General features: G+C 36.8%; 1 protein-coding gene across 3 annotated transcripts in view; it reads left to right on the top strand.

The window, feature by feature from the left end:
• Positions 1-25507, top strand: part of SPATA6 (spermatogenesis associated 6) — a 162555-nt gene that overhangs the window by 10632 nt on the left and 126416 nt on the right. For all 3 annotated transcript variants that reach the window (XM_011926232.1, XM_011926233.1, XM_011926231.1), the window contains exons 2-3: positions 7387-7524; positions 8905-8953. In XM_011926232.1, the coding sequence (XP_011781622.1) occupies positions 7387-7524; positions 8905-8953 (187 nt within the window). The remainder of the gene's footprint in view (positions 1-7386; positions 7525-8904; positions 8954-25507) is intronic.

Raw genomic sequence — 25507 nt, 5'->3', positions numbered from 1 at the left:
GGCCAGAAGTTCATGTTTTTTTGATGCCACTATAAATGGTATTTTTAAAAATTTTATTTCTAGTGTATAGAAATAAAATGGAGTTTTATATATTGCCTTTATATTTTGTGACTTTGCTAAATTTCACTATTTTTTCTAGTAGCATATTTTGTAATAGGTCAAAACTATGATGTTTGAAAATACATTGTTTTACCTCTTCCTTTTCAACCTGTATGCCTTTTCTTTCATTTCCAAATATCTTTTTCTTGTCCTTCTGCACTGGCTGGAACCTATAGTGCATTGTGGTATAGAAGTGTTGAGAGTGGACATTCTTAACTTTTTGCTGATATTAGGGGCAATTATTCAGTCTTTCAGTGTCAAGTATGTTTGATATCAGATTTAGGCTTTTGCATAGATATTCTTTTTCAGTTGAGGAAATTTCCTTCTGAGTTTGCTGAGAACATTTATTATGAATGAGGCTTAAATTTTGTCAAATGCTTTTTTTCCAAACAGAAAATGAATTAAAAGAATTTCGAAGATTTAATGCGATAATATACCTTTTAGAAGTGATTTAATAAGCTTGGTGCAGTGGCACATGCCTGTAATCCCAGTGCTTCGTGAGGCTGAGGTGGGAGGATCACTTGAGCTTAGGAGTTTGAGACCAGTCTGGGCAACATAGTGAGACTCCATCTCTTAAAAAAAAAAAAAAAGAATTAGGCAGGCATGGTGGCACCTGCTTGTAGTCTTAGCCACTTGAGAGTTTGAGGTGAGAGGACTGCTGGAGTCTAGGAGTTTGAGGCTACAGTGAGCTATGATCACGCCATTCATTGCATTCCAGCCTGGGCAAGAGAGAAAGGCCCCATGTCTCAAAAAAAAAAATGACATAATTACATCCCACAAATTTTGATATGTTGTGTTTTCATTTTTATTAAGCTGGAAGTTTTTTCTAATTTGTCTTATAATTTCTTCCTTGACCTGTGAGTGGTTTAGGACCCTATTATTTAATTTCCAAATTCTTAGTTTTTTTTAAAAAAATTTTTCCCATTATTGATTTCTAGTTTAATTTCATTGTGGTTAGATAATATACTCCGTGTGATTTTTAAAAAATATTTATGTCCTTTTATGTTGATTGAGACTTGTTTTATTACTCACAGTATCATCTATCTTGGTGAATGTTTTTATGTGCCCTTGCAAAAAAATATGTGTATCCTTCTGTTACTGGATGAAGTACTCTGTAAATGTCATTTTGGTTAAATTAGTAAATATTGCTTATATCTTCTATATCTTTAATGATTACTTGACTGCTTATTTTTGTCAGTTATTGAAAGGGAAGTATTGAAATTCAAATGTGTAACTTTTTGCTTTATTTACATTGATACTGTATAATTAGATGCTATTATGTTTAATTTTATGTCTTCTCAGTAAATCAAACTTTTAATCAATATGAAATGTTCCACTTTATCCTTCGTGATTTTTCTCTTTCTGAAGTCTACTTTATGTCTTATTAACATAACTACCCCAGCTTTTATGATTAGTAATTGGATGATAGATCTTTTCCCTCATTTTACTTTTATCCTTAGTCTTTATCTTTTTGAAGTTGCAATATTATCCACATGCCATTAAATGTTCTTTTTTTTTTTTGTTATGGAGTCTCGCACTATCACCCAGGCTGGTGTGCAGTGGTGCAGTCTTGGCTCACTGTGACCACCGCCTCCTGAGTTCAAGTAATTCTACTGCCTCAGCCTCCTGAGTAGCTAGGATTACAGGTGCCTGCCACCATGCCCAGTTAATTTTTTGTATTTTCAGTAGAGATGGGTTTTCACTATGTTGTCCAGGCTGGTCTTGAACTCCGAACCTCATGATCTGCCTGCCTCATCTTCCCAAAGTGCTGGGATTACACGTGTGAGCCACCATGCCCGACTGAAATGTTCCTTTTCAAAGTGTACAATTTAGTAAATTTTAGTATATTCACAAAGTGCAAAAATCATTACTAATTTCAGAACATTTTCATCACCATATAAAGAAATCCTGTATCTGTTAGTAGTCATTCCCTATTCTCCCTCTCCCACCAGCCCCTGGATCTAATTTCTGTATCTGTAGATTTGCCTATACTGGACATTTCTATAAATGGAATCAAACAATATGGAATCAAACACAAACATTCTATAAATGGAATCAAACACAAAAGGAATCAAAATGGCCTTTGGTGTCTTACTTTTTTTTACTTAGCATAATGCTTTTAAGGTTCAACCCTGTTGTAGCATGTATCAGTACTTGATTTCTTTTTATGGTGAATAATATTTCATTGTACGGACATACCATATTTTGCCTGTCCATTAATCAGTTTGTTAGAGTAGACAACCAGAAATGAACAGGCAGGGTTGCCCTTGGGAAAATAAGTCCTGGATACTCTGCCCACTGACAGACAGCAAAAAAGATTGGCTACACCTGGCCTTGTGCTTTTAACACTTTTTTTCACTTAACATAATGCTTTTAAGGTTCATCCATGTTATAGCATGTAATAGTACTTTATTTCTGTTTATGGCCAAGAAAATAGTTGGATCATAGTTTTGAATCCATTCTGCCAATCTAACTTTTGGTTGGAGTGTTTAGTCAATTTATCTTTAATGTAACCATACATAAGATTTACTTGTATCATTTTGTCATCTGTTTTCTGTGACTATTTTGTCTATTCCTCCATTATGGCTTTTTTTGTGTTGTTTATTTTTTAGTGTACCACTTACATTTTCTTTTTTTTTTTTTAGCTGTATTTTAAAGAAAGTTACTTTCTTAGTGCTTGTCTGGGGTTTACAATTAGCATCTTAGTTTATAATCTATTATGGATTAATACTAACTTATTTTCACTGTTACGTAAAACCTTTGCTTCTATTTTGTTCTATTCTCCCTCCCTTTATATTATTCTCATACAAATTACATTTTTATAAATATAAATTTATACATTTTATAAACAATTACAAAACCAGTACAGTTTTATAATTGTTGCTTTCTGTAATTGTCTTTGAAATAAAATAGGAGAAATGAGAGAGAAATGCATTTATACTGTTTTTATATTTACTCTATATAGTTTCATTTACTGGTGCTCTTTTTTTAATGTGGATATGAGCCTATGTCTAGTATCCTTTCATTTCAACCTAAAAGATTCTCTGTAAGTATTTTTGATAGGGAAGTTCTGCTAGTGATGAGCTATCTCAGTTTTTGTTTATTTGGGAATCACTTAGTTTTACTTCCTTTTTGAAAGAAAATTTTTGTGGGTATTGAATTATTGTTTGAAAGTTTTCTTCTGTCAGCACTTTGAGTCAGTTATCACTCTTCCTACTGGCTTCATGTTTCTGATGAGAAATCAGCCATTAATCTTACTGAAGATTATTGCTGCCTGCTGAATCACTTCTCTCTTGTTGTTTTCAAGATTCTCTCTTCTTGAGAGTTCATTGGATTCTCTTCTTTTCTTTTTCTATTTTCTTTTTTTTTTTTTTTTTGAGATGGAGTCTTGCTCTGTTGCCCAGGCTGGAGTGCAGTGGTGCAGTCTCATCTGACTGCCACCTCTGCCTCCCGGGTTCAAGCGATTCTCCTGCCTCAGCCTCTTGAGTAGCTAGGATTACAGGAATGTGCCGCCATGCCCAGCTAATTTTTGTGTTTTTAGTAGAGATGGGGTTTCACCATGTTGGCGAAGCTGGTCTTGAACTCCTGACCTCAGGAGATCTGCCCATGTGGGCCTCCCAAAGTGCTGGGATTACAGGCGTGAGCCACCATGCCCGGATGGATTCTCTTCTTTTGAAAGTTTATTAGGTGCACAGGTTGGATTTCTTTGATCTTTTAAAAACTTAAAAATTTTTTTTTTCTGTAGAGAGAGGATCTCACTATGTTGCCCAGGCTGGTCTTGAACTCCTGGCCTCAAGTTATCCTCCCTTGATTTCTTTTAGCTTATTTGATTTTTTGATTGGTTTTCTTTAAAGATCAGAAGATTTCATACATCATTTCTTGTGATATCCTTTCTGAGGCTCCCATTATATTTATTTTACTGTGCTTGGTGGTATCCCACAGGTCTTAAACTCTGTTCGTTTTTCCTTCTGTTAATCAGACTAGATAATCTTAATTGACATATTTTCAAGTTCCCTTATTCTTTTTTCTGACAGCTCATATCTCCTCTTGAACTTCTCTAGTGAATTTTTAATTTAATTTTGGCACTTTTTTAACTCTAGAATTTTTATTTGGTTCTGTTAAAAATTTTTATCTTTTTGCTGATATTTCTTATTTGATGAGATAGCATTGCCATACTTTCATTTAGATCATTAGGCAAGATTTCCGTTAGTTCTTTGTTTTATTTATAATAGATTTCAGATCTTTGTTTAGTAAGCCCAACTTCTGGGCTTCCTCAGGGACAGTTTTTATTGACCGCTCTTTTTTCTTTTCTTCCCCCTCCCCCTTGTATGGGCTGTGCTTCCTATTTCTTTGCATGTTGTAATTTTTGTTGAAAATTGGACTTTTTAAATTATGTGGGACTGTGTAAATCAGAGCTCCCTCCCTTTCTCCTGAGTTTGTTGTCTGGTATTATTGTTTTTTGTTTAATTAATTTCCTGAACTAACTCTGTAAAATCTGTAGTCTTTGTCATGTGTAGCCACTGAAGGCTTTGCTCAGTTAACTTTATGGTCTCCTAAAGATTGGCCTTCTGTTTCCTTAAATGTTTGAACCAAGAGGTCTTTCAGCCATTGTCAAGGTTCTCTGTGTATGTGCTGGGGTATGCTTTCTGTGCCCTGGCAGCCATTTACAACTCTGCCTTGGCCTTCACTTCCAACTTTCTCAAAGCCTCAAGGTCAGCCAGAGATGAAGGGTTATGGCTTTCACAGGTCATTTCTGGGCACATGAACAGCTTTGCACATGTGCATGCTCTTCTAAATTGCCAAGTCTATGTCATAGCTTGTCAAGGTGATTTAAGTCAACCACCTTGCTAGGTATTTTCTATTTGTCCCATCTGATTTCCTTTAATTTCCCTTTTCTGGCTTTCTTTTTGGAGAGCTTCTGGGTGTTCTTTTAAGAGATAGCAGAATTTGTAGAATTGTAGATGAAAAAAACAAGTAATGCCTTCTTGCTTATGTTACAAATTGGATAGAGACTCAGCAGTTTCCAGTGAGGATAATTAGAGCAGTACTATCCAGAAAAAAATGTAAGAGCCTCAAATTTGAGTCAAGTATGTAATGTTAAATTTTCTAATAGCTACATTTAAAAAGGTTAAAGTAGTAGGCCAGGTGTGGTGGCTCACGCCTGTAATCCCAGCACTTTGGGAGGCAACGCAGGCAGATCACAAGGTTAGGAGATCAAGACCATCCTGGCTAACACAGTGAAACCCTGTCTCCACTAAAAATACAAAAAATTAGCCAGATGTGGTGGCAGGCACCTGTAGTCCCAGTTACTCTGGAGGCTGAGGCAGGAGAATGGCGTGAACCTGGGAGGTGGAGCTTGCAGTGAGCCAAGATCGCACCACTGTACTCCAGCCTGGGCAACAGAGTGAGACTCTGTCTCAAAAAAACCCAAAAAAGTTGAAGAAGTAGTCAAAAGTAATAATATATTTTATTTAAATCAATGTATTCAAAATATCATTTCAACATGCAATTAATATAACAGTTATTAATGAAATATTTTACAGATTTTTTTACTGAGTCTTAAAAATCCATTTGTATTTTACACTTACAGCCCATTTTAAGTTACACTCCCTATATCTATGGGCGTAATTGGCTAGTGCCTACCATTTTGGACAGCACAGATTTAGAGGGAATCTTAAGATGGTTTCAGTTTTAATGAGGCAAAGCAAGAAATGAACCTTGTGGACAGAATGAGATTTGCTAAGGACCCTTATTTTAATGATCAATTGGGAATATATTAGAGCAAAAGTGGAACATAGGGTAACAGGGAGATGGAGTCAAATAGCTAGCAGACAAGATAATTAGTATATACAAAAGGATGTGAAGTTCATTTATTCAATGTAATAGTGTGGTAAGATGGCAGATGATATGGTTTTTAATCTAATAATTATGATAGTATTAATGAATGTTCTGTCAAGCACTGCTGTAAGCACTTTGAATATATTAACTTATTTAATCTTATGACTCATTTACTTTGTGACCTTAAGTTAGTAGATCACTTTAACTTTCCTGGGGCTCTGTTTGTTTCACATATAAAAAACTCAAAGCTGGACTAGATAACCTCTATGCTTTTTCTTAATATTGAAAGTCTGTATCTTTGGATACAATGGTGATGAGTAGAAAATTTCTGTCCTCAGGAAATTTATGATCAAGAGGTGATATGTACCCACTTAATTAAAATGCATGTACACAATAATTTGTACCATAATTACAAAATGCTACAGAAATTTAAGACCTACGTACTTGCATATAGTAAGTTCATAATAAATGGTTTGAATTAGGTTGAATTGAATAATGGTGAATCAAGAGAAGTTTTGTGTAGGAGATATTCATTGATATATGTCTTGGCAGGTGTAGGAATAAATGAGGAGGAGATGGAATGGAGTAGTAAGGAGTTACTGCTCCTTACATTATATTATATTGTGTTACATTATACAGATGATGAAAGAACATAAGTCAAGAAAAGAGAACAATAAAAAATGTACTTTGAATGTGTTGTTGGGAGTGTTGGGTAATATTATATTGGACTCAAATCTTAGAGAGCCTTTAATATTCTGCTAAGGGTCTAGTTGATCACTGGCAATAGAATATGGTAGGTACTGGAGAGACTGTGCTATGTGTTATTTAATAACCACACATTTTATGCCTATATTTTCTGTCAATCACAATGAGGATAGTTAAGTGCAATTTAATATGTAAAAAGCACTTTATTGGCTAGGAACTTTCAATTTATTAGCTTTGAGACTTTGTCATATTGCTTTTGATGAAGGTATCTGTGAACTGTGATTTTGGGTGGTAGAAGTCAGATTTGTGGTTTTTATTGGTGTTTTTTTTTATTCTCTAATATAATGTTTTATTTCTGCTGAGTGTTAATCCTTTGTGATTAAATGATACTGAATAACTTCATGTCAGCATTCAGCATAAAGTGGGAGCCTCAGGCTGACTGTTTAAAACTATTAGTGTCTGTCCCAAGAGCTAGTACATAAACTTCAAATGTGGCACAAGTAACCAAATGGAAAATCGTAGTTTTCTCAGAGGGATGGAAGTTATAAAAGCATTTCATTTAACTCTGTAAACACTAGTCTCTCTCTGTCCCTCTCTCTCTCTCTCTCTCTCTTTATTTGTGAGTATTTTTGATTAGGTTAGCAGACTAATGTTTTTATGTAATATTTGACAATAAGTTATTTTAGTAGGATAGTTCAGGGAATTTATAAAGCAGTTACATCCATTTTATCTAATTTCTTTCAGGTAACTTGCCCAGGAGTCGTGCTTAAAGACAAAGAGGACATCTATCTTAGCATCTGTGTGTTTGGCCAATACAAAAAGACACAATGTGTCCCAGCCACTTTTCCACTGGTCTTCAATGCCAGAATGGTGTTTGAAAAGGTGAGTTCAAATATCAGATCAAGTATTAACAAACAAAAAAATCAAAGTGGTTCCAATTTTTGAATAAAAGCCCATAACAGAAATTATTACTGGTGACTGTGTGCTTTGGTTTAATTCAAAAGGACATTTGTAACTTAAGTCTGGAAGCTTGAAAATTTGCATTAAATATGCATTGAATCACTTGCCTTTTTTTCTTTGATTAGCTTATTCCTAAAATTGATTTAGTGGACTTTATGTAACATAGAATCTTGATTTCTAAATAATGATTTTCATAAAAAGAGAGCAAAGTCATTAATAGATACGAATATATCAGCTGGGCGCGATGGCTCATGCCTGTAATCCCAGCACTTTGGGAGGCCGAGGAGGGTGGATCACCTGAGGTCAGGAATTTGAGACCAGTCTGGTCAAAATGGGGAAACCCTGTCTCTACTAAAAATACGAAAAATAGCTGTGTGTGGTGGTGCATGCCTATAATCCCAGTTACTCGGGAGCCTGAGGCAGGAAAATTGCTTGAACCTGGGAGGCGGAGGTTGCAGTGAGAGGAGATCGCACCATTTGCACTCCAGCCTGGGTGACAGAGTGAGACTCCATCTAAAAAACAAAGAATATATAGTATTTTACTTATGACTGTTTCTTGGCACTTCCTTCTGTGAGTCTTGTTTTTCCCCTAAAACTGCTGCTTTTGGTTAATTATTACCAATTGTGTTTCTTACTTTTTAATTTCCTTCTTTCTCATCTTCTTTCCTTTCTTCTCACCTTCCTTTCTTCCCTTATTCCTTCTTTTTCTCCAGAACCTACTCTATTCTGTGGACTTTTCTAGGCACTGAGGACTTATGGTAAACAAGGCAAAATCCTCCCCTCTGGGAGCTTTCATTATAATGGGGGAAACAGACAATAACCAAATAAATATGTGAATAATTTTAGATAGTGATAAGTGCATGAAGAGGGCAATGGGCGGATACGGGGATTTGGGGGATTGTCTGTTGTAAAAGGTGGTCAGAGAAGGCAATAGCATTTAAGCTGAGCCTGAAATATGAGATTATATCACTTTTATTTGAAGATCTAGGAGAAGAGCATTCTAAGTAGAGGAATAACAAATATAAAGACTTGTTGAGAATAATCTTGATGCATTGGAGGAACAGCAAGAAGACCTAGTATGATCATGGTAACAGGAGAAAGAATACTAGCAGAGGAAGTTGGAGACGGAGGCAGCGCAAGCTATAAAATTTATTTGTAGAATATTTTGTAGTGATGGGAAGCAGAGAGGAACTGACAGTTCTCAATGTCAAAAGTTTCTGTGATTGTGAAATGAATGATATTTTGGGAATGAGGGGAGAAAAAAAATTCTTTCCTGCCTCTCCATATACCTTTTCACTGTAGGTGTTCCCGGAAGCAGTAGATCCTGGAGATGTGGTTACACAGCTTGAATGTAAGTTTTTTTAACTTTTTAATTCCTGATTCTAAGACATTTTAGGATTTATTATCTTTATGATCTTTAATCTTGGGTTAAATAAAAGTTTAAAAGGGGTTAGTAGAACTTAAAAAATTTTAAGCTGAGACTTTTTAATACTTTTTAGAATTTCAGAATATTTCTGGAAATAATAAAAGTTGTATATGCTGCAGAGAGGCTGAGAATTATTTTTTTTGTGTGTGTTTGGTTTATGGAAAACAGAGACTTATTTAAACTTTTTATTGATTAAGACGATATGGGGTGTTTGTGATATAATGATAGAGATTCATGTTAGGTGAGATTTTGCCCTGCAAACAGAAGTATGTCTTCAATTTCAGTGTATTTCAAGTCAAGAGAGTGAATAAGATCAAAGTAATGATAGCTTAAAATATATGCTTTTGAACTTTACATTGTATTCATTACGTTAATAAATTATTTGAAAAATACATTTTTCCAAGGCTCTGCGTAACAAGTAAATTCTTCAAAGTACTCAGAATCAACTATAAAAAGATACAGCTATTTGTGAGAGCAGCAATGCAAGAGTGTACACTTTTTAAGCTCTGGGTGTTAAATGAAAAGCTCTGTTAATTTATCTTTGTAATTAGAAAGGGCTCTGGGATCACCAGATTGATGTAATGTATAACTGTGGCTCAAAAGGCCAGTAAAATTGAGCATAATCATTATTAACTTTCCTTTCCATTTGGCCTCCCCTGCTGGTCCCATTGCGACTCTAGCAATGTAGAAACATGTAGCCTGGAACATGCAAGAATCTGGGTATATAGGGAGGAAAAATCTGGCCCATTGTCTATCTCATGGAGTTTATAGTTGAGTGACTCTTCTCCAAATAACTCTTTATGGCCAATGTCAATCTCTTATTTATTTTGTATAGCTGTTCTAGCCCTTGGTATTATATTTTCCACTGCAGCAGACTAGCTAGGTGGCAGTTTGGTGCTAATGGATATATGAATTTTAATATTTACTGAACATCTTGTTCAGTATCTGGGAAATTGTGTATCTTAAAAAAAAATGAAAATAAACATTTCTCTCATTTTGAAATTATTCTGTTAAAAAATATGCCTTTTTGTCCCATTTGATTTGAAATTTTGAGGTTATAAGAAGTGTACTTAGTGGTTATTATTTTTTGGAAATTTTCTTTCTTTGATTTCCCTGTTTTTGTTTTTCCTTGGGCTCTCTTCCCAGCCACTAGTATTCTACTTTTTCATATCCTTTCTAAATTCATCTTTCTCTGCCCTGTCTTCAAATACTAATATTCCACTGGCTTTCTTCTCTGATCTCTTTTTATACTTAGTTTATGGCGTCTCCTTATATAATACTCTCCAAAGACTTGGCTTCATGTATTAGCTGTCCTCTGATTACTTCCATGTTAGTCTTTATCCCTGACCTCTCTAATGTGTGTTGGGCTCTTTTGTTTTTTACTCCTCCCTTACTATACCGTTTTACAATCTTTTTTGGTTCCTTAATTTTTTAAAAAATGGATGAGTTTGTAATACCAACACTAAAAGTGGAGAGAATAGAATGTGATGAAGTCCTGTGTATCTGTCACCCAGCTTCAATAATTTTTGGCATTTCGGTAATCTTATTATATGTTCACTCTGCCACCTGAAGAGCATTGCTGGAATATTTAAAAGCAAATCCTATGCATTATGTCATTTCACCATAAATACTTTGGTATGGCCTTTAACAGAAAAAGGCTTTAAAAAATATAGAACCGCCATGCTGGTATCACACCTAACAAAATCAGTAATTTCTTAATAAAATCAAACAGTCATAATTCACATTTCCCTAGTTATCCCCAAAGTGTCTTTTTGCAATTGATTTGTTAAAATCAGATGTGGTTCACACACCATATATGTCGATTTCTCTCTTTTTTCCTGTAGTAGTGTCCTACACTTTTTTTGTTTTTAATACTATGGATTTGTTAGAAAAACTAGGTCATTTAGAATGTCATACAGTTCGGGTTTGGCTGATTGCTTCCTTAAAATGTTGCTTAGATTGTTTATTACTGGTTTTATAAACTGATAATTAGACATAGAGGTTTGATTAGATTCTGGCTTATTTTGTTACTTTGGCAAGAAATCTTCATAGTTGGTGCTGTGTACTTAATGGCATTATGTCAAGTTGCATAAAATATCTGATTGTTTTACATTTGGTCATGCTAAGAATGATAATTTGGCTCCAGACAGCATCAGCCTGATTCCTCCATTATAAGGCGCCTCATCAGCTTTTCATGTAATAGCTGTAGTATCCCTTGAGATCTATTTTTTCCTTTTGGGTTGTACTAATCTATTTTTCTAATATTGTCATTCTTTTGTATTTATTAGCTAGAATTTTTCTGTAAGAGGAATTTTCCTAATCAGCAATTTTGTTACTTTGAAATATAGTTCCTAGAGGAAAGGCAGGGCAAATCCTTCATTCCGTGCTTCCCTTACTTTATTTAACAGCTTTAGTGAGGTATAATTTATATGTCATAAAATTCACCCATTGTAACTATAGTTAAAATGATTTCTAGAAGATTTATACAATTGTGTATCATCATTTTCCAATTTAGAATGTCTCTACCACCCCAAAAAGTTCCTGATGCCTATTTGCAGTCAGTCCCTATGCCTACCTCCCAGTCCCCAGAAACCAATGTATTTTCTGTCTCTCTATATTTGCCTTTTCTAAAAATTTCATCTGAAGACTTATATAATATGTAGTCTTTTTTCTCTGGTTTCTTTTCATTTAGAGTAATGTTTATCAGAATCATTCATGTTGTTCCACATCCAAGTAGTTCATTCCTTTTTATTGCTGAATAGTATTCTGTTGTATGGAATGTTTCCCTTTCACATTGACTATTTGATAGACATTTGGACAGTTTTCAGTTTTGGGCAATTATGAATCATGTTGGTATGAATATGTGGATATGTGCTGGGTTGTATGCTAAGTATATGTTTAGAATTTTAGGAAACTGTCAACCTGTTTTCCAAATTGCTGTACCATTCTACATTCCCGCCAACAATGTATGAATGTTTCAATTTCTCAACATCATCCTCAAGATTTGATATTGTCAGTCTTTTGGATGGTGTGTAACAGTAGCTTATTGTATTTTTCATTTGCAATTTAATAGTAACTAATGATTTTGAACATATTTACGTGAGCTTATTAGGTATTCATTTTTTCTTGTAAAATTCTTATTCAAATCTTTTGCCCATTTTTTCAATGGGTTATCTTTGTATTGAGTTGTAAGTTTTTTTAAAAAAAATTCTAAATATAAATCCTTTATCAGATATGTGATTTGTAAATACTTTTCCCAGTCTGCGGTTTGTCTTTTTATTCTCTCAATGTGTCTTTTGAAAACTATAAGTTATTAAGTCTAATTTATCAATTTTTAAAATGGTTTTGCTGTCATGTCTATGAAATATTTGCCTAATCCAAGTTCACAAACATTTTCTCCTGTCTTTTCTTCTAGACATTTTATATTTTTATCTCTTGCCTTTAGGCCTATCATATAGTTTGAGTTACATTTTATGTATGGTGTGAGGTAAGGGTGTAGCTTTTTGTTTGTTTTTGATGGATGGCTATCCAGTTGTCTCAGCATCATTTGTTGATATGACTGTCCTTTTCCTCATTTAATCATCTTTGCACCTTTGTTGAAAACCAATTGACTGCAAATGTGGGGGTTTACTTCTAGACTGTCTAGCCTGTTCCACTCATCTGTATGTCTATCCTTATGTCAGTATCACTGTCTTTAACTTTATGGTAAGTTTTGAAGTTATATTGCATAAGTTCTTCAACTTTGTTTTGACTATTTCTGGGTCCTCTGCATATCATATAAATTTGAGTCAGCTTGTCAGTTTCAACATAAAAGCTGGCTTGGAACTACATAAGAAGAATGTTGAATAGGAGCAGTGTTGATAGAAATAGTGTTGAATTTAGAGATAAATTCAGGGGAGAACTGCTTTCTTAAACCTATTAAATTTCTGATCTATGAACCTGGTATGTCTTTTCATTTTTTTTTTTTTTTTTTTTAGATCTTTAATTTCTCTCAACAATGTTTTAGAGTTTTTAGTATACAGTATGCATTTCTTTTGTTGGATTTATTTCCAAGTATTTTATTATTTTTGATGCTATTATGAATAGAATTGTTTCATTAATTTTATTTTTAAATTCTTGTTTGCTGTATTTTAGAAATAAAATAGATTTTATATATCTTGAACTCTGCACCTGCTAAACATTTTTTAGTTCAGGTAGGTTTTTTATTGTTGTTGTTGTAGATTAATTTTTATATTCAGAATTACATGATCTGAGAATAATGGCAGTTTTACTTTTTTCTTTCCAATCTGTGTACCTTTACTTTCATTTCTCCTCTTCTTCCTCTTCCTCTCCCTCTTCTTCTTCATCTTCCTCCTCCCTCTCTTGTTCCCTCTCTTCCTCCTCCTGCTCTTCTTCTTCCTCCACTGGCTTGGGCCTTCAGTACAGTGTTGACTAGAAGTGGTAAACATAGACATTCTTGCCTTGTTTCTGATGTTAGGGGAAAAATACTCAGTCTTCCATAAAATGTGAGGTTGGCTGTGGTTTTTCTTGTAAGAGAGATATCCTTTATCAGAAGATCCTCTATGATTTATATAAGATGAAGAGATCTAATCTGGGCTGTTTGAGAGGTTTTATCATGAGTGGGTACTGGATTTTGTCAAGTACATTCTCCCATGTCAAGGTAATCATGTGTTTTTTCCCTTCATTCTGTTAATGTGGTTTATTACATTAATTGATTTTCCAGTGTTAAACAGATATGTCATTTTTGGGATAAATTGTACTTGGTCATAGTATATAGTCCTTTTATATTTTCCCAGAATCGGTTTTATTTTCCCAGAATCAGAATATTAGCAAACTAATAAAATATAAATTCTTGTATATTTTCCCAGAATCAGAATATTAGTTTGCTAATATTTTGTTAATGATTTTTTTGTGTCTCTTTATGAGGACTGTTGGTCTGTAGTTTTATAATTTCATTTTCTTGCTTTGTTATCCAGGTAATACTGGCCTCATATGATAGATTGAGAAATGTTCCCTCTTTCTCTGTTACCTGGAAGAGTTCGTTTAGAATTGGAATTATTTTATCTTCAAATATTTGTTTCAGTTTCTCAGCAAAGCCATTTGGGCCTGGGCTTTTCTTTGTGGGAAGGTTTTAAATTACTGTATCAAATTCCTGTTATGTATTTATTTCTTTTCGAGTTAGCTCTGATATTTGTGTCTTCCTAGGTATTTGTCTTTCATCTAAGATGTCTACCTTGTTTGCATAAGGTTGTTCATCTTTTCCCCTTAGGATCCTTCTAATTTCTGCAAGATTAGTAGCAATGTTCTCTTTTTCATTCTTGATTTTGGCAATTTGTGTTTTCTGTCTTTTTTCTTGGATGGTTAGCCTAAAAGTTTATCAGTTTGATATTTTCGAAGAAACAATTTCTTTGTTTCAATGATTTTTGTCTATTCTCTTTTTCTGTTCTATTTCATTGATTTTCATTTTGATCTTTGTATTTCTACCTTCTACAGGTTGAGTGTCCCTTATTCAAAATGCCTGGGACCAGAAGTGTTTGGTCCCTGTAGAAGGATTTTGGATTATTCACATATATTCATAATGTGATATATTATGGATGAGACCTAAATGTAAACATGAAATTTATTTATGTTTCATATATACCTTGTACAAATAGTGTGAGGGTAATTTTATACAATATTTTAAATAATTTGTGCATGAAACAAATTTTGTGTATATTGAGCCATCAGAAAGCAAACGTGTCACTATCTCAGCCACCTGTGTGGACAGTCTGTGATTATTTGACATCACCATCATTTCTGACTCTGAATTTATATGGAGTGAGGCATTGTAGGGAACTTGCCATTGGCATGTTCAGCCTACACACATGCGATTTTATTACCTTTTGTAGGTGTGCTTGTGTGGTGGAATATGGGTGTGCTCAGAAAAGATTACTGCTGATGGGGATGGAGAACGTCTTTTTTTCCCGTGGGGACTGTGAATATACTTGTTTGTTGTGTGCCTGCGTTTTGACTGTGACCCATCATGTGATGATACGTGTGGAATTTTCCACTTGTGGCATAATGTCAGCATTCAAAAAGTTTTGGATTTTGGGTCGCCCAACTCCAGAGGTTGTTATAAGAGTTTGAAAGGCCTTTTCCTGTTTGATTTCAGAAGCCTTTTCCTGTTAATGCTGGGTGGCATCTCATACTATCCCTGACTGGTTAATGTAAAAGCAACACTCTTCCCCTAAGAAGGTGCAAAGTCCTCCTTTCTCAGCAGTGAGGAAGTCTAGGCCGCAGTGGTTTTGGAGAGTCACTGCTGCCAAAGAGTCTATTTGGGATTGTAGTTTACTATCCTTACTGGATAGATTTTGTTATTTCTTGCAAACTCTCTGAGAAATTCTTTGAGAGTGTGTGGTAGGAGGATAATGAAGTAGATAAACCTGCTTCTCTGGTTCCTGTAGCAGTGGCCATTTCTAACCATGTAAGTAGGGGTATTAGTTGCATGGCCCTGTGCTGACAGACTTGAGCTTTGAGGGGCACTGATAGAGTCTGATTTCCATAAGATTGGAAGTTAGGATAATACATATTACACTGTTAACTTTTACCAAATTTTACTTTTGTTGAAAACCTTGTAAGTTTGGGATTTTAATTTTTCTTTGCTATTAATAAAACCTTGTTCAGTCCATATTAACTTAGAACTGGTATAGATGGCTGCTTCCTGTTTCTGTAAGTACTTTAAGGTTTGGCTGAGTGCAAACAAGTCACAAGTTGGAGCAGACCAATTATTAGGCAGTTTTCTTAACTCTGCTTCCTTATCACTTACTGAATACCCATTGTGTCTTTTTTCCTTAATGGCCTGGGAGGAACCATCTATCTCCTGTCCTGAAGGGTGTTCCTTCTGGGTCTGGTCGGACCTTTGTATGGTAATTAGTTAAGATTTAGATTCTGTGTTAGGAAACCTCCTGGGTTAAGGATTTTTGATAGGAAGGCTATGGGTTGTCAGTGGCCTCAGTGCTTTCAGGCCACGCCTTAGTTTACACTGATAACAAGTGGTATTGGAGTGTTACAGGGTTGCAGAGAAGACCTTCAATTATCAATTATAGGTTTTAAATATACTCTGGCTTTTAAAGGAATAGGGTACACTGTTTTTTCTTTACTACTTCCATTCTCTCTTTGACTTCTTTGTCTTTTTCTTTCTTTCTGACTCCCTCTTTGTCTGTCTCTTCCTTTCTCTCTTTGACTTTGTGTCTCTCTCTTTCTCTCTCTCTGACTCCCTCTTTGTCTCTGTCTCTTCCTCTCTCTCTCTCTTTGACTTTCTGTCTCTTTCTTTTCTGCTGGTCTTTCCCTGCCTCTGCCAGCCGCTTATGCTGCTGTTCTCCTCTCTCCTTCCCCTTTTTGATGACTTCGGCAGTGTAAGACTGCTACCTCCTTGGGTTTTTGCACTGTGTGCCATAACTCCATGATTTCCTTGTGGTATTTAATGGGGGTTCCCCGAGTGGTTAGGAACTGCCTTTCTTTACATATTGCAGCATGGGCATATAGGATTAGATAAGGATACTTGCTATCTGTATACACATTTATTCTTTTTCCCTTTCCCAGTTCTAAAGCTCAGGTAAGTGCCACTAGTTCTGCTAACTGGGCACTGGTCCCTAAGGGTTAGCAGAAAGGTTAGCCCTAAGGCTTACTTTCAAGTACTGTTACACCACTATGGCATAACCTGCCCTTTATATCCCATTCTCCACAAATGAACTTCTGTCGGTATATAGGTTAAGGTCATGATTAGCTATGGGGACTTCTAAGAGATCCTCTCAGGTGGCATAAGTCTGGACTATAATTTGTCGGCAGTCATGCTCAATTAGTTCCCTATCCTCTGGGAGAAAAGTCGCAGGGTTGAGGGCCACACACGTGCATATTTGAAACACTGGTCTCTCAAGGAGTAGTGCCTGGTATCTAAGCAGGCAGTTGTCTGATAGCCATAAACTTCCTTTGGCACCTAGTATGCCATTTACATCAAGAGTAGTCCAGATAGTAAGATCCTTTCCTTGTATTATTTTGATAGCCTCTGACCCTAAGATGGCCACTGCCGCAGTTACCCATAAACAGTGAGGCCAGTCTTTTGCTACTGTATCAGTTTCCTTACTTAGGTATGCCACTGGTTGTGGGGTTGTTCCATGAGTCTGATTAAGGCCTCAAGAGCTATTCCTGCTCTCTCTGTGACGTATAGAGAAGTTTTGTCCTGTGGGAAGACTTAAGGCTGGAGCTTGAGTTTGTTCCTTCCAGTGTGCAGACTTCAGGGTTGATTCCTTCCTCAAGCAGGTGACAACAAATGGGTAACTTGTTCCCCATATTCGTGTGGCTAATAGCTCCAGCTTTGGCTAATATGTCCCTCCCTAATAAGGGTATGGGACTTTCAGGCATAACAAGAAAGATGTGTGAAAAGAGCAAAGTCTTCCAGTTAGAACTGAGGAGGTGGGAGAAATATCTGGTTATAGGCTGTCTCAGGATTGTAATGGGCATTGAGGACAGCTGTCTGGGATGGTAACGGGCATTGAGGACAGCTGTCTGGGATGGGAGATTAACACTGAGAAAGCTGTGCCAGTGTCCAGCAGGAAGTCAATTTCCTGGCCTTCAATGGTTAAACATACCCAGGGCTCAGTGAAGGTGATGACATGAGTTGGCGCTTGCCTGCCTCGAGCACCCTCAGTCCTGTTGTTGGATCATCTGGCTGGGGGCTTCTGGCGCAGAGAACCTTTGTCCTCAGGGTCAGTGCGCCTTCCAGTAATTGCCTCAACGTAGTGGACATGGGCAAGGGGACAGCTTGTTTCTTGTTGGACAGTCTTTTTTAAGGTGTCCTCGCAAACCGCACTGGTAACAAGCCCTACCAGGTGATTGGCCTGCTCCATTTTCTGTCCTCTCTGAACTGCGAAGGTTTGTTTGTCTGAGGGCCATGACTAAGGCTGTGGCCTTTCTCTGATCTCACTTTTCCTTTTTGGCCTATTCCTCTTGGTCCCTATTAGGGAACACTGAGGTTGCCAGGTTTAATAACGCCTCCAGATTTTTTTCAGAGCCCAGGGCTTGCTTTTGGAGCTTTCTCCTGATATTTGTGACTGATTGGGTAACAAACTTATCTTTTAGGATCAGTTGATCCTTAAGTGAGTCGGGTGACAGGGGAGTATATTTTCTTAAGGCCTCCCTTAGCCACTCGAGGAAGGCAGAAGGATTTTCTTCCTTTCCCTGAGTTACGGTGGACATCATTCAATAATTCATGGACTTTTCCCTAATTCTCCTTAGTCCTTCTAGAAGACAGGTCAACAGATGTTTGTGACTCCAGTCCCCATGATCTGAGTCGAGGTCCCAGTGGGGATTCATACTGGGGATGGCTTGTTGACTGTTAGGGAATTTGTCCCTTTCTTCTGCTGTCATTCTGTCATTTACTTAACTAAGATACCAGGTATCTCCAAACTCTTGGGCTGTAGCTAAAGCCGCATTCTTTTTGTTAAAGGCCCGGGTTTGATCTAACCATAGCATGACATCTCTCCAAGTGAGACAGGTTTGCCCTAGGCCCTGCAGGACATCTGTATACCTATCAGGATCATCTGAAAACTTCCCCAGGTCTACCTTGATCTGCTTTAAATCAGAGATGGAGAAAGGGACAAGTACCCGTATTGGGCCAAATTCCCCTCCTCCTACAGCTTGAAGGGAACGTAACCGATAGCCAGGGGGTTTTTGTGGTCCCTTGGAGATTTCTTTGCTTGTTTCCTTCTGGGCAGGGGAGATTAGAGGAGGCTTATTATTAATAGGAAGGGGAGCTATAGGGAGGCTAGGACATGGGGGTAAGCTGAGAGGTCCTCTTGTGGGATGTAAATTGCAAGCTTTGCGTAGTTGTGGATTCTCCTTCAATGAAAAGAAAGCTTGGACTTAAGGTATTTCACTCCATTTGCCTTCCCTCTTACAGAAAAGGTTAAGCTGCAGTATAGTATTGTAATTTATACTTCCCTCAGGTGGCCATTTTTTCCCCATCAGAGAGAGAATACTGGGGCAAGGCCATAGTGCAGAAAAAAATAAGCTGCTGCTTTTTCAGGGTTTGCAGGTCAAATTGGTCCCAATGGCTTAAGATGCATTTCAAGGGTGAGCCTGTTGATGCCTGAGTGTTTGCCATCTGAAAGAAAAAGCCGCCCGTGGTTTTGGTTTGTTTGTTTTCTCCCTCTTGCCCAAGAACCCACAATAGTCCCTGGACCCTGCTGATCGGAATAGTTGTACTGACCATTGCAGCAGCAGAAACCCTTCTTGCCCAGGAACCTGCAGTGGTCCCTGGACTCTGCTGATTGGAATAGTTGCACTCACCGATGCAGTGGCAGAAACCACTCTTGCCCAAGAACCCACAATGGTCCCTGGACCCTGCTGATCAGAATAGTTGCACTCACCGATGCAGCAACAGAAACTCCTCTTGCCCAAGAACCTGCAATGGTCTCTGGAACCTGCTGATTGGAATAGCTGCACTCAGTGACACCGCAGCAGAAACATTAGTTTTCCTCCTAGCCCACAAGGAGGACCGAGGAAGGTCAGATTTAGTGGCCCTTACCGACGCATTCTTGAAAACCTGCACCCTTGCCTGTCCTCCTAGACCGCAAAGAGGACTGAGAAAAATTGGATTTAGTGGCCCTTACCGATGCATTCTCAAAAACCTGTTAGAGTCCTAAGCATTCTCCTGTTAGTATTGGGACCTTTCCCCTGTCCTATAAAGATGTAATGCCCCAAAAATGAAGTGGAAGGCCATACCCTGAGGGAGGGAAGGGATCTCCAGGGTTGGAAGAATGATGCCTTTTGTCCTCACTTCTCATCATATGAATAGGAAGTATATAATTTCTGTGGCTCCTCATATCCTAGCTTCAGGAATAGCTTTTGTTAGGCCTGCTAGTCTGAGGAGGGATCCTAAAATTCCAGATAGTCCCTGTCACCCACTGGGGCTTTGGGCAAAAATTATGTCTTTCTGATTGGTGAGCTCGGGTGCCTAAAGAAGGTAACAGAGTCCTGAAGTTTATACTGTAAATCATTCTTATAGGAGAAACTAGAAAAGCACCAGAGACAGGGAGTGGTTTTTAGAAGCAGGACTAGCCTTGGAGAAGAGAAGCAAGAGAAAGTTTGTCTGATAGGCATTAGGACCCGGGAGGCAGGGGTTAGGATAGATAGGATAGGTGGGCAAGCCTTGCTTGGGTGGTGTAACTTTGGGAGTTCCTCTCATAGCTACAGGGTCAACCAACTTTTTGTCAGGACCCTGGAGCTGAATGTCTCCTCTCTGTCGACCCTTGGCTCAGCCCGGAAGTACAGGAAAAGCGGAAACTGGTTCCAGGCAAACCAATGATCCCAACTCTGAAGAGTCGGGGGCTGTTAGAGAGCTCTTTCCCAGAAAGCCTGACAACTGTGTCTTTAGTCTGGTGGCTGCACTACTCGCTTTTAACTGGCCAACAGGTGCCCGGTATTTAGCCCCCAAATTCTAAGGAAAAATAGGACAGAATAGCAAGCGAAAGGGGTCCGATCGTACTCACTACTTGGCGAAGGTCCCTTCATGGTCACCAAGATGTGTCCGGAGTTGGTTCCTTCTGGTGGGTTCTCGGTCTCGCTGACTTTAAGAATGAAGCCACGGACCTTTGTGGTGAGTGTTATAGCTCTTAAAGGTGGCACAGACCCAAAGAGTGAGCAGCAGCAAGATTTATTGTGAAGAGTGAAAGAACAAAGCTGCCACAGCATGGAAGGGGACCTGAGCGGGTTGCTGCTGCTGGCTGGGGTGGCCAACTTTTATTTCCTTATTTGTCCCCGCCCACATCCTTCTGATTGGTCCATTTTACAGAGTGCTGATTGGCCCATTTTATGGAGTGCTGATTGGTGTGTTTACAATCCTTTAGCAAGACAGAGCACTGATTGGTGCATTTTTACAGACTGCTGATTGGTGCATTTTTATAGAGTGCTGATTGGTGCATTTTTACAGAGTGCTGATTGGTGCATTTAGACTCCTGTAGCTAGACCCAGAGTGCTGATTGGTGCATTTTTATGGAGTGCTAATTGGTGCATTTACAATCCTTTAGCTAGACACAGTGTGCTGATTGGTGTGATTTTAGAGTGCTGATTGGTGCATTCACAGTCCTTTAGCTAGACAAAGTGTTGATTGGTGTGTCTTAACAGAGTGCTGATGGGTGCATTTACAATCCTTTAACCAGACACAGAGCACTGATTGGTGCATTTTTACAGAGTGCTGATTACCCGGTGCATTTACAATCATTTAGACACAAAAGTTTTCCAAGTCCCCACTTGACCCAGGAAGTCCAGCTGGCTTCACCTCTCAGTTGGACATACTAATTACTTAAAATGTTCCTTGCTTATTATTATTGGTGATGTATTATTAGTGTCAGTACTATTAGTATTATTATAGAACTTTCCAATTCTATTTCATACCCTGTATGCCCCTCTAAGGAATCTCCAGGGACCCAGAACCAACTCAGACTCTAGGGAGATATATATTGATTGTATGTATTATAATTTAATAAATTAGTTACGTAGTTATATTACATAAATTAATACAATTATATTAAATGCCAATGATATTAAAAGCCATAATAGGGCAATTTTACATTCATAGAGAAGGTTTTCTCTTCAGGGAAATGGTTTTAATTCTGGAATCTACCAGAACAAAATAAGTTATGCCTAATGTATACCCTGGGAACCACTTTTAGGCAAGAAAGAGAATGAAAAAGTTTTCTATTTCATAGATTTTTCTGTTGAAACTGGATTTTCATCTTCTTTCACTGAAGGTTTGCAGATTTTCATCTACAGACACACACACACACACACACACACACACACACGTAAGTGCACACAGATGTTCTCTCACTATATTGCCACAAATGTACTGCCTGAAAAGCTCTTCCTCCAAATGTGTATATGGCTTGCTCTCTCACTTATTTCCAGTCACTCTTCAGATTTATCATAATCAGAGAGGCTTTCTCTTACCAACATATAGAGAACAGCACCCCTCTTTGGTCGATGTCTCAATTCTGTTCTATTGTCTTTAGATCTGTATCTTGTACACCAGTATGTTTTGAGAGTAAAGGGGTAGGCTAATAATATTTTTGCCAAAGCAAAAGGTGTAAAAAGTACCACTCAGGGCAAAAGGAATGAATGGTTCTCCTGTTTTTCTTTCTAGCACTGACATATTTGACATATTATTTATTTTTGAATTTTTTATCTCACTAGAATAACAGTTTTGTAAGTGTAGAGATTTTTCCTGTTTTTTTTTTTTTTTCTTTCTTTCACAGCTGTATCTTAGTGCATAGTACCTGGCACCTACTAGGTGTTTGATATCCAGAGAGTTAAGCAAAATATCATAAATGCATCATATAACTGCCTCTCATTACCATTTTTATGACTGTTGAAACTGTCCTATTTAGAGACACCTGTTTGTGGTGTCACAATCTTGTGATTAGGAAATGTAAATTGTATTTGAAAGTTTATAATAGAATAGCTGTTTCAGTATCCTTTTTCCACCCTTTGGATAAAGAGAAGATATGATCTTTATTTATATTGCAGTGTGTTACTAGGTGTTTCTGTTTATTTCTCTTGCCTACAGGGAGCTAAAGTAGCAGTTTTATTAGAGCTCCTCCTTCTCAGCTTCTAGGAATTAGTTCTTACCTGATATCTGGACCATCAGGTAAAGCGTTTTTTGAAACCCTTTTAAAATGCTTTCAGGTGAAGGTGTGAGGCTAAGAATAAATTCCTCAGAGTCTGTGCATGAGAATATTTCTGACTCAGTCCTCAGGAGAGCTTGTAGGACTAAGGATTTGTGTAACAAATATATTCAAACCAATTTATCTTTATAGTTTGGGCAGGTAAATAGGTATTTAGAAGAAACTATTATAGCAGCTGTTTGTGCTAGTACATCGGTTTAACAGTAGTCTGCCATGTAAGGTATTTCCTATAGACTTTTGATGTACTCTTTTGCTATAATATTTCTGGAGTATCGTAGTACATTTAATTCGTAACTCACAGTAAAAGTACATGTGAAAATGAGAAGTTTTACAGAAGAAGGAGGAAAATTATTTTTAGCTATAAGATAATAGACAGTTACAAAATAAGATTAATTATATTGTATGTTCCAGTAGATGTAGTTTACATTAACTTAATATTTGTGTTCCAGCAGCATTAGTTCTCCATAAAGCTTTTCTTTATGTAATTTAGTCTTTCTCCTTGAAGTAATTTTTATTACAGTAAAATATACATAATGAAATTTCCTATCGTAATCATTTTAAGTATACAGTTTAGTGGTATTAAATACATTTATAATGTTGTGAGCCCATAATGCACCATGCAGCTCCATAACTCTTTTCATCTTGTAAACTGAAACTATACCCATTAAACAATAATTCCCATTTTCCCCTCCCTGCAGTCTCTGGCAACCACCATTCTGTTTTCTATCTCTATGATTTTGAGTACTCTGAGTATCTCAGATAAGCACAATCATGTTGTATCTATGTTTTTTTTTTTAAACTGGCTTATTTTATGTAACATAATGTTTTCTAGGTTCATCCATGTTGTAACGTGTCAGAATTTCCTTCCTTTTTAAGGATGAATGATAATCCATTGTATGCATACATCACATTTAGCCTATCACTTCATGTGTTGATGGACACTTTGGTTGCTTCCATGTTTAAGTTATTGTGACTAATGCTGCTATGAACATGAGAGTACAAATATCTGTTTGATCCTACTTTCCATGCTTTTGAGTATATATTCAAATGTGGAATTGCTGGATCATATGGTCATTCTACCTTTAATCTTTTTCAGAAATTGCCATACTATTTTCCATTGTAGCTGTATCATTTTACATTTTCATCAACTGCACAAGGATTCCAATTTCTCCACATCCTCACCAACACTTGTTTTCTGTTGTTTTGATAGCCCTTTCAATGAGTGTGAGATGGTATCTCATTTTAGTTGTAATTTGCATTTTCTTAATTATTACTGATCTTGAACATCTTGTGCTTATTAGCCATTTATGTATCCTCTTTGGAGAAATGTCCATTTAAATATTTTACCCATTTTTGAATTCTTTTTTTTTTTGTTGTTGTTTTAGGAATTTTCTGTATATTCTAGATTGTAATTTTTTTTATCAGATATATTATTTGCAAATGTTTTCTCCCATTGTTTGGATTGCCTTTCTATGCATTGATACTGCCTTTTTATGCACAAAATTTTAAAGTTTTCATGGAGTCCTATTTGTGTATTTTTTTAAATTGCTTTTGCCTTGGTTGTGTTATCCAAGAAATCATTGCTATATCCAATGTCCTGAAGCCTTTGTTCTATGTATTTTTAGGAATTTTATGCTTTTCTAGGTCCTTAAGTTATAAAGTTAGTTTGTTGATTTGAGGTCTTTTTTATTATTTATTTATTTATTTATTTATTTATTTTTGAGACAAGGTCTGGCTCTGTTGCCCAGGCTGGAGTGCAGTGGTGTGTTCTCAACTCACTGCAGCCTCTGCCTCCTAGGCTCAAGCCATTCTTCCACCTCAGGCTTCCAAGTAGCTGGGACCACAGGCATGTGCCACCATGCCCAGCTAATTTTTGTAGTTTTTGTAAAGACAGGGTTTCACTATGTTGCCCAGGCTGTCACGAGCTCTTGAACTCAAGCAATCCACCCACCTTGGCCTCCCAAAGTGCTGGGATTACATGCATGAGTCGCTACACCCTGCCCTTTCTTATTTTTTAATGTAAGCATTGATAGCTATAGATTTCTCTCTTAGGACTGCTTTCCCTGTATCCCATAAGTTTTGGTATTGTATTTTCATTTTTATTTATCTCTAATAAATACATTTTTATTTATTTTCTAATTTCCCTCATGATTTCTTCTTAATCCATTGATTATTTAAGAGTGTGTTGTTTTATTTCCATAAATTCGTGGATTTTCCAAGTTTACTTCTGTTGTTGAGTTCTATCCTTATCCCATTGTGGTTAGAGAATATACTTTGTATATCTATAGTCCTAAATCTATTAAAATTTAATTTGTGGTCTACCATATGGTCTATCCTAGAAAATGCCCCATATATACTTGAGAAAAATATGTATGTTGTTATGGTTGGGTAGGGTGTTTGGTAAATGTATGTCTGTTAGAGCTATTTGGTTTATTTATTTATTTATTTTAGGTCCTCTGTTTTCTTTCTTAACTTCTGTGTGGTTGTTTTATCCATTATTTAGAGTGGTTATTGAGGTGTCTTACTATTATTGTAGAACTGTTTGTTTCTCTCTTCAATTCTGTCAGTTTTTGTTTCATATATTTTTATGATCTGTTTATACATGTATAAATGTTTACAATTCTTAAATTTTTTTGCCATATTGAGCCTTTTATTAATATGTAATTTAATCTTTTTGCCACGTTGAACCTTTTATTAATATGTAATGCTCTGGCCGGGCACGGTGGCTCAAGCCTGTAATTCCAGCACTTTGGGAGCC

This window comes from Colobus angolensis, unplaced genomic scaffold, assembly GCF_000951035.1.
Source record: "Colobus angolensis palliatus isolate OR3802 unplaced genomic scaffold, Cang.pa_1.0 Scaffold68, whole genome shotgun sequence".
In the NCBI taxonomy this organism is placed as follows: domain Eukaryota; kingdom Metazoa; phylum Chordata; class Mammalia; order Primates; family Cercopithecidae; genus Colobus; species Colobus angolensis.
Note: the sequence above shows the minus strand (reverse complement) of the source record. Positions and strands in the feature narration are given on the sequence as shown.